This window comes from Oncorhynchus kisutch, linkage group LG5, assembly GCF_002021735.2.
Source record: "Oncorhynchus kisutch isolate 150728-3 linkage group LG5, Okis_V2, whole genome shotgun sequence".
Classification (NCBI taxonomy): domain Eukaryota; kingdom Metazoa; phylum Chordata; class Actinopteri; order Salmoniformes; family Salmonidae; genus Oncorhynchus; species Oncorhynchus kisutch.
Window position 1 is genome coordinate 6,255,071 of NC_034178.2, and position 9,920 is coordinate 6,264,990.

Here is a 9,920-nt window from a genome sequence, read left to right on the forward strand (position 1 = left end):
ACCAGGATTAGCTAGTGGATGATAGTGAATTGAGCAAGTGAGAAAAAGTAGAAACAAAAGAATGAGGAGGGAAGAGGGGAGGAGAGGGAAGAAGAGAGGAAAAAGTGAAAAGAGGGAGAAGTAATGAGGGAGGAAGAAGAAAGCTCCTAGCTACCTGTAGTGACTGTAGCTGTCGTCCAAACAGAGCATGGACTTCAGAGGAGACCGAGTCTCCCGCCTGTTTCACCTCCTGCAGAGAGGAGACCAGCTGCTCCTGCTGCCTCAACCTGGAGAGGAGAACACTCTTCTCTTCCTCCACCTCCCTCAGCTCCCCCTCTTTCTCCTTGTTGCTTCCTTTCTCCAACCGGACAGAGGAGAGCAGCTCTTCCTGCTGTTTTAGATGAGAGAGGAGGAGAGATTTTTCCTCTTTTAGCTGTTCCATCACTCGCTCCTGGCTGGGGAGGAAGGTACCTCCCTCCTCTAGGAAAGGAGAGGAGATGAGACTTTCCATATCTTTCTCTCTCTCCTCCAGTAAGGTGCAAAGTCTGTTCTTCAGATTGTCCTCCTCGTGTGTTTTCAGGCTGACCTCCTCCTCAGCTCGCCTCCTCTTCTCCCGCTCCTCCTCAAGCTCCCAGTGCGCCTCCTGCAGCTCCTCAGAGACCTGGGCCCACCTACACACACGATGAACATGAGCTGTAAGTTCTCCAACACACAAAGTTATGGTAGACAGGCACACACTATATCACACTCACCTGGCCCTGGCCTCCTCCAGATCCTCAGCGCTCCTCCTCAACTCCTCCATCACCACCTCCTTCTCCCTCTCCCTCAGAGCCACCTCCTCCCTGAGGTCTCCACACTGCTGGATGAGCAGCTCCTTGCCCAGGTCTGAGATCTCCTGACTCTCTGACGTCTCACTAAGTCTCTCAGAGGTCTCGCTGGTGTCTCGTGAGACAGAGAGGGGGTTGTTCTGCCACTGGGAGGCAAAAGAGGGCAAGGTTTCGTTCTCAGGGTCAGGGGACCGTGCAGTGGATGGTGGGACGGGAAAGTGAGTTTGTTCTTCCTGCGAAAAGGACAGCTGGGATTGGTCACCACCACTGACGATATCACTGTCCAGCTCAAACCTGTGATGGGATGGAGGCAGAGAGAGATGAGAGGACTGAAAGGAGAGAGATTAGGAGAGGTGATTCATATGGGGGGAAAATCCACCATAAGGGCAAAAACACACGCACAGCAATGTCCCTCTAACCTGTAGTTGCCAGAGTTGTCCAGAATGCTGTGCTCTCCCAGAAGGCTGCACTCCTCCAGACTTTCATTGGCCCAGCACGAGTGTGAGGGGAGGGCCGAGGACAGGTAGCGCTCCAACAGCGGGGTGCCATCAGTGGGGAGGGACACGTCCAGAAGGCACTCCTCTCTCTCCTCTCCCTCCTCCTCCTCCTCTTCCACACTGGCCTTTGGCTGGTTCAGTTTGTCTTTAGAAGCCTTGAATCCCAACTCCTCCCTCGTTCTCCCTCTCTCCCCCAACAGCGGTCTGACTCTCTGCACCTCCTCTCCAAGTCTCCTCTCCTCCTCTTCCTGTCTTTCCCTGATCTCTCGCTCATCCTTCCTCTCGTTCCTTCTCTCCCTCGCCTCCTCCTCCAGTCTCCTCCTTAGCTCCTGCAATTCCCTATTCAACACCTCCTTCTCCTCCTTGTACTGGTGGATCTCTCTCCTCTCCTCCTCCCTCCCTGTCCTCTCCTCTTCTAGTTGGGAAAGCATGAGCTGGTTTTTCTCCCTCTCCTCTAGCAGCTCTCTCCTCAATGTGTGTATCTTTGCATCCATCTCAGGATCAATACATTGTTCTAGGCTCTCACACCCAGCTCCAGTCTGTTCATGTCCCATTCGGAGTGTGCGTATTTGCTCCCCTGGTTCTGCTACTGGGACCTCCAGGTGGTTGGGGAGTGAGGAGAGGTCGTAGGAGCTGTGGTCAGGCTGGGAGGCCTTCTGCTGGGCTAGGGAGAGCTCAGAGCCCCCTTGTGTCCTGGAGCGAAAGAACTGAGAGGTCTGGAAAAGAAAACAGGGACATCGAAGAGCTTACATTCACTACTTCATTGCTAGCAGTAAAAAAAAAAAAAGAGTGTTTAGACTTTTTGAAGTGTATGTGTGTGTGTGTGTGTGTGTGTGTGTACCTGCTGTAGCTGCATCTTCAGGGCCTGTATCTGTCCAGTGAGGGAGAAGGCCTCCTGCTGTACCTGGTCTCTGCTCTCCAGCGCCTCCTGCAGGTTACAGCTCAGTCTGCTGATGATCTCATTACGCTTCTCTACTGCTGCCTGTAACTGCTGCAGAGAGAGAGAGACCAGAGTCAGACACACGCACACAGACATAAACACACATTTTATTCTTAACACCTTACTTTATTACATTTGATTCTGATCACTTTGGATTAAAAGTGTCTGTTAAACGGCAAATATTTGATTGCAAGGGGAATGCAAAGTATAACAGAGAGAGAGGAACAGGCAGAGATGGAGAGAGAGAGCAGAGTGAGACTGAACAGAGAGTGAGTGAAAGGAAAACTGAGCAGAGTGAGGGAGACTGAGCAGACAGAGCAGAGTGAGGGAGACTGAGCAGACAGAGCAGAGTGAGGGAGACTGAGCAGACAGAGCAGAGTGAGGGAGACTGAGCAGAGAGAGCAGAGTGAGGGAGACTGAGCAGAGAGAGAGGGAAATTGGGGAGGGAGGAAGGGAGGGAGACAGAGCAGAGTGAGGAGACTGAGCAGAAAGAGAGGGAAATTGGGGAGGGAGGAAGGGAGGGAGACAGAGCAGAGAGAAAGATGTACCTTCAGAAAGTATTCACTAGACATTGTTGTTGTGTTACAGCCTGAATTTAAAATGGATTATATTAAGATTTGTCATCACTGGCCTACACACAATACCCCATAAAGTCAAATTTTTCCAAGTGAAAAGCTGAAATGTCTTGAGTCAATAAGTATTCAACCATTTTGTTATGACCTAAATTAGTTCAGGAGTAAAGATTTGCTTAACAACTCGCATAATAAGTTGAATTGACTCACTGTGTGCAATGTGTTGAACATTATTTGTTAAATGACTACCTCATCTCTGTGCCCCACACATAATTAACTCTAAGGTCCCTCAGATGAGTAGTGAATTACAAGCACAGATTCAACCACAATGACCAAGGAGGTTTTCCAATGCCTCACAAAGAAGGGCACCTATTGGTACAGAGTTTAATGGCTGTAATAGGGGAAAATGTAGGATTGTAGATTTAGTTACTTCACAATTCTAACCTAATTGATAGAGTGAAAAGGAACCCCAAAATATTCCAAAACATGCATCCTGTTTGCAACAAGGCACTAAAGTAATACTGCAAAAAATGTAGCAAAGCAATTCACTTATTGTCCTGAATACAAAGTTTTATGTTTGGGGCAAATCCAACAACAGATTACTGAGTACCACTCCATATTTTCAAACATAGTGGTGGCTGCATCATGTTATGGGTATGCAATCATTAAGGACTGGAGAGTTTTTCCAGGATAAAAAATAATAATACATGGAATGGAGCTAAGCACAGGCAAAATCCTAGAGGAAAACCTGGTTCAGTCTGCTCTCTACCAGACACCCTGGGATACGAATTCACCTTTCAACAGGATAATAACCTAAAACACAAGGCCAAATCTACACTGGAGTAGCTTACCAATAAAACAGTGAATGTTCCCAAGTGACAGTTTTGACTTAAATCTGCTTGAGAATCTATGGCAAGACTTGAAAATGGTTTTCTAGCAATGGTAAACAACCACTCAGGGGTGTGAATACTTATGTAAATGAGATATTACTCTATTTAATTTTCAACAAATTTGCTAACATTTCTAAAAACATGTTTTCACTTTGTCATTATGGGGTATTGTGTTTAGATGGGTGAGAAAAATAATCTATTTAATCCATTTTTAATTGAAGCTGTAACAAAATGTGGAATAACTCAAGGGGTGTGAATACTTTCTGAAGGCACTCTATCTCTAATTATTCAGAAGCAGCCCTGGGTTCTTATGGGTAAAAAGCATGAGAACAAATGATTCCAAACGAGAAAATACCCAACCCAGTTAGGAGTGGTGTGTGTGTGGTGTGTATGTGTGTGTTTGTGGGTGGTGTGTGTCAAACAAGTGCATCTAACCATAAAGTTAAGAATATAATTACTGTTTCCTGGAGGAGGGAAACGAGGTACAACACACAAGTGAAGTGTGTGTGTGTAACTTTTGTTGCAGGGCATGCATATGAACACACAGCTAACCCATTTCTCCTGGTACGTATTTATAACACGATTATGTAATTTCTCCAGCAATAATGGAAATCGAATTCAATCCGTTTCTCTCCCATCCATCCTCTTCAAAAGGAAAAGCTTTCCATATTTCCTCATTTATAGACAAAGACTGAATGTTGATTGTCTGAAAGACGTGGTATACCAGACCGTATACCATGTGTATGACAATTAAAAATTAAAAAATGTTTTACTTGGCTAATTATGTTAGTAACCAGTTTATAATAAGGCGCCTTGGGGGTTTGTGGTATATGGCCAATATACCACAGCTAAGAGCTGTATCCAGGCACTGTATCCTTAGCCGTGGTATATTGGCCATATACCACACCTCCTCAGGCCTTATTGATTAAATAAACTGTATGTATGTACGGTTAAGTACCTTGAGTTGATCTTTTCCAGTGTGAACCACTAGGACCTCGTCTCCCACAACCTCCATCTCCTCAGGCTGCCCACCGACCGCCTGCTCGCCCAGGACACTGCTTCCCTCCTGGGGATGGTGTTGCTCCAAGTGCCCCTGGAACTCTGGAAGTTGGCTCGGATCTGTCTCACCAAAACGTTGTGGTTCCTAAAGGGTTACATTTGGGGGGGTAAGTAAACCTAGTCATATTGCACATATTCATAGACTACCTGCTTGGCTACCTATAAGATTAGACAGGTTTGATAATTTGGGTGGACTATTCATTTAAAGCCGCCGTGACCATCTAATATTAGTCACTGAGAGCTGTATGGTGATGCAGATGGTGCAGGCTTTTGTTCTAGCATTGCACAAACACACCTCATTGAACAAACTCAATAGATGGCTTGCTTTATTATTTCCATGAAATTAGATGGACTTCCCCTTTAAAGCCTGTACATAGAGTTGACAGTAATCACATTCATGTTGCTATGACAACCAGCCGCCAGAAGCATCTTTGTGTTTAGTGACCCATTTTTACCCTGTATGTGGGGGGGTTGCTAAAGCATAGGAGGCTGCTGAGTTGACATCCATACGTTGAGACATATGGGTCAGACATCGTAGCCAATCAGTCTTCTGAATCGTTTTCACTCCACAGAGAAACGAATGACATGTTCTGACCCATGGAAAGATACATGCTCATAGAGTTGGGATTGGCATACAATCAAATCTGACAAAGACCTTATGATCGAAATGCTGCATTAAACTATAGAGTCAGCCTATGCAACAGTGTGGATATTTACATTCCTTTCATTCATTCAGCCAGAGGCTCACCTCATTGTTACACATGTCGTCCTGCTGTGTGGCGCTGCCGTCTGTCTGGAGGTCCATCCCTAGGGGGCGACCTTGCGCTGGGCCGTCATTCTGCGTTGGAGACGGGCCCTTCCTCTTCTGCGTCTTTTTCTGCGCGACTTGACCGTCCCCTTTCGCCCTTTTCTGTCGGAAGCTAGCAAGCTACGCAGGAAGGACAGGGAGAGGTAGAGGGACAAGTAGGTCAGGAGGGCTGAACACCACCACACTATCAGCATGTCAGGGGTTAACTTAGAAGTCAGGGGTTAGAGTCCACCAAAAGTCCATCAAAGTTCAAATCCATCATTCTGATCAGGGAATAAAAAGGTCAAAGTTTCAATAAATCATCCCAGTGACTTAAGAAGTCAGAAAAGGCTATAGGTTTAAGGGGTGAAGGTTTCATCCTCCCAATAAGCAAGAACAAGAGTTTGATTCAGATCATCTTCCCAGCACACAGGTAACATCCCTGATTGAACCAGCAGAGAGAATGAAAGCCCCAGCACATTGCCAGTCCAAAGCAGTCAACCAGCCACAGTCTCCACTTAGTCCTAACAGTCAACCTCCCAGCATCGCTCCATAGATCTCCCAAAACCACTATCACTGGACAACAAGGTTCCCAACAGAGCGATCAGAAAAACATTACATTTTGAAGTCCAAGTGCACTGATTTAGTCAGTGTAATTGTGCATCCAATCTCACTTTGCATCTCTTTCAGCATCCCGGTCTCTCTCTCTCTCTCTCCCCCCTCTTCTATAAGCAGCTTAAATCAGATTACAGTGGTTCAGAGACCCTCGTATAACGCTCCACCTCTGACTCTCGCTCCCTCCCCCTCTCTCCCTCCCACCCACAGCCTTTCTCTCCCTCACACTCCCTCCCTTTCAAACCATCAGACCAATCTATCAATCACACACAGTTGAGACAAACACACACGGCAGACAAGCACACTAGTCTCAATATGACACTTCAACCTCCTGCCGAGGGTTGGGATGGCAGTGTAATGCAGAGAACGCAGGAGGAGCTTTGTCCCGAGCCCAAAGTGTGTGCCAAGGTGGTAGCACGTGCTTTGTTCTAACCCAAGCAAACCCGTAACAAGCCGACCCATGCCATGTCCAGCCCCAGGACTCATGTTGCATTGAGCAGTGCTACTGACCCACGTGTGTGTGTGTGTGTGTGTGTGTGTGTGTGTGTGTGTGTGTGTGTGTGTGTGTATGCCTGATCTCTACATGTGGGCGGTTCTACTCGATTGAAGTCTGCCCAGCTTTCAGCAGATACTGTACACACCCACTCACCATCCACAGCCTCCTGTGTCTGTATCTGTGTTAAAGTGAGGCTAGACTTGGCTGTAGTCGAACATGCTGCTCTACACACTAATACAATCAGACAGGCAGCTGTGTGTGTACGTATGTAGGCTATTTGTGTTCAAACTGAAGACGGGAGCTTGGTTTGCCTCAAAGCAAAAGAAAACTGATGCAGACGTGGCATGTCACCATAGCAACAGCTGCCATAAGTGGCCAACTGACGATTTCACAATTCAGACAAGCATGAAAAAGCCTACTGCAGCCTATGTCATGCCCATTTGTTGATTCGTTTTCAACTTTTCTAATACTGTTGCTATATTTGAGGGCATACTAGCTCCTTCAGAAGTGCCATGTCAGGGTTGGGATGCTAACTGCAAGAAGGCCTACTGGGATCCAATGTGTTCGATTATGTCTGAAACTGCACCCTTTTTTCTATACTATTTTAGACCAATGTTTCCCAACCCTGTTTCTCAAGTACCCCGAAAAACAGTACACAGTTTCGTTGTAGCCCTCAAACACACCTCATTGAGGGCTTGATGATTAATTGACAAGTTGAATCAGGTGTGCTTGTCTAGGGTTACATTAAAAATGTGTGCTGTTGGGAGTACTGGAGGACCAGAGGCCAGCTTTAGTGTCATGGCACCATCTGATGGTGTGTGTTCACAATGACACATCTGCTATGATACCAGAGAGCCCTCCACTAATTCAACCATTAGGGGGGGGACAACTGAAGACTGCTGGTGGATCAGTGTCTAGGGGGACAACTGAAGACTGCTGGTGGATCAGTGTCTAGGGGGACAACTGAAGACTGCTGGTGGATCAGTGTCTAGGGGGACAACTGAAGACTGCTGGTGGATCAGTGTCTAGGGGGACAAGTCCAATCATGTGGAAATAAATGAACAGAAGTCTCTGAGTGGTGCATTTCTATTTGCAAAGTTTTATAAATGTGTCCCATCCACAAAAAAGAATCCAATTGAAAAAGAGATAGAGACGCAAGACAGCGATGAAAGACAGTGACTAGTCAACAACATCCCAAAACAGATGAATAGAGCCCATAGACAGACCAGGGGGTGGCAAACCCTCCGCATGCAGAGCTACCACAGGCTTTTTGCTTCTAATCAACTGCTCACCAGGACCTTGATTGGCTGAATCAGATGTGTTGTAGCAGGGCTGGTGCAAAAGCCTGAATAATACTCAGTATCTCTCCTGGATGAAGGTTGGCCACCCCTGTTCTAGATCAATAGACAGAATCACCACAACCCAAGAGCCTGTATCTCACACCACTTACCAACTGACTGCGCTGCGTGTTGGTGGATTTCTGTCACAAGGTATAACAATGGTTTATCAATGAAGTTATTGTGAAGGAAGTCATACCAACTCAGCTGTGAGAATCGCCCAGGTTTGAGGTGTGCCAAAAATAGGTAGGTCATGCATCCGTTCAAGACTCTGGTGAGGCGGTCAGATTCCTCATAATCTATAGCACATGCTTATCTAAATTAACAACAACTGCTGGGAGAATGCCACCCCAAGCAGAGGCCATACCTGAAGCGATATAGACACCGTTGTGGGGAACGGTAGGGTTGATGCGCGCTGAGTGCAAGAATTGATGCTCAGGTGACAGGTCAAGACATTTTCGCTAAGGTCTGCGAGGATTATAGGGTCGTTATATTACTCTGATACTCTCCCAGTAAGCGGCCCACACTAGTCAGTAAACAGAAGGGTAGCAGACTGAATAGGAGTCCGTTTCTACAGCAACAAGCCAAATACTAACTAAATTAATAAACAGTAGTAATCTGGGTGCATTTAGTTAAGTCATTTATCAAAGTAAGTTATTAAAATAGTAGCTGAGACAATAGGGTAGTTAAAATGGGCAGTATAACGTCAGCTGGGTTGGTGAGTCAACGATAGAACAATACCAACATTTGTTTAGCAAGCCACAAAGTGGGGCATTATAATTCATGAATAGCAAAGTGTTTAGCTAGTAACTATACTGTAGCTAGTTTAGACTCGGCTAACCATAGTTACATGTAATGTAGTTAGCTAGCTTTGTTAGCGATTCAATTTGTAGCTAAAACTTTAACTTACTCAAAGCCCTCTATCAAGCAACTGCAACCTATTACTTTATTGTACGACAATGTTGCTGATACTGATACGTTTAGCTAGGTTAGCTTGTTGGCTAGATAGTTACTTTGATGCATTACCCATAAATCGTTACAAACCTTTGCTCTTCCAGCTTCTATTTTCCTCTGTCGTTCATCTTCGTCCATGTCTTGATTGAAACACAACCATTAAAGGTTACGGACAAATGTCCTGAAATCGCTGATTATTCCACTAAAACCATTTACTTTCTTGTACCGCGGATGGAAAATCTTCGGAACAACTGTCAATATGAAATTCAATATGGCCGCCATGTCGTTTTAGCACCGCCCTTATCAAGTTTCCTCCGCTAATATGGCCAATCAACACACTCGGAGCGAATTTCCCAGCCAATAGCATTCATGTTCTCTTTCTGTTTACATTGAAAAAACTCCCTCCCACATTCTACAGGTCCCTGACTGACAAGTTACAAACCAATCAGAGGACTGAATGGTGAAGCTAAACTTTGATTGAAAAGGGAATTAGCCAATACATGTAGAGAGTCACAGAAATAGTCCACCCATACACCTCTATTTTAAAAATGTGTGCCTGTTTTTGATTGGATCATGAAGCTTTTTAAACCAACTACTCCACCTATGCAAACGGCGCACTAAATGCCCGGGGGAAATGAGTTAACCAGTAGCAGCATAGCGTTGCCTTTCACAAGTTCAACTATCAACTGAGGTATCTTGACTATGGATTTTGTCCACTAACTACATAGTAGAGCTCTTCATGGGTCCACCCGGACACGAATACCCGAGACCAGGTCCGGGTCCAAATTTCAAACTTATGCGGGTTGGTTCCGGTTTAGTTGCATTCACGCAGCACAATTCTGATTTTTTTCCCTCTATTCTTTTCAAGTGAGGTCTTTTTCAGAGCTGATCTGATTGGTCAAAATAGACACATCGAAATGTACTGGGGGAGGGGTGGGACAAATAGGGAGGGTTGATTTCTGTTAGC

The 9,920-nt window shown here is 45.8% G+C and overlaps 1 protein-coding gene across 7 annotated transcripts in view; it reads right to left on the reverse strand.

Moving 5' to 3' along the window:
- LOC109890394 (pericentrin) overlaps positions 1 to 9,229 on the reverse strand; it is a 33,165-nt gene extending 23,936 nt beyond the window's left edge. For 5 of the 7 annotated variants that reach the window (XM_031824274.1, XM_031824278.1, XM_031824275.1 and 2 more), the window contains exons 1-8: positions 9,044 to 9,229; positions 8,113 to 8,142; positions 5,513 to 5,692; positions 4,664 to 4,849; positions 2,145 to 2,294; positions 1,226 to 2,019; positions 732 to 1,100; positions 155 to 650 (exon numbers count right to left, since the gene is read on the reverse strand). In XM_031824274.1, coding sequence (XP_031680134.1) covers positions 155 to 650; positions 732 to 1,100; positions 1,226 to 2,019; positions 2,145 to 2,294; positions 4,664 to 4,849; positions 5,513 to 5,692; positions 8,113 to 8,142; positions 9,044 to 9,091 — 2,253 coding nt within the window. In that variant the 5' untranslated portion in view covers positions 9,092 to 9,229. The remainder of the gene's footprint in view (positions 1 to 154; positions 651 to 731; positions 1,101 to 1,225; positions 2,020 to 2,144; positions 2,295 to 4,663; positions 4,850 to 5,512; positions 5,693 to 8,112; positions 8,143 to 9,043) is intronic. The other 2 variants (XM_031824276.1, XM_031824279.1) reach the window with 1 other exon arrangement.
- Between the last annotated feature and the right edge of the window lie 691 nt (positions 9,230 to 9,920).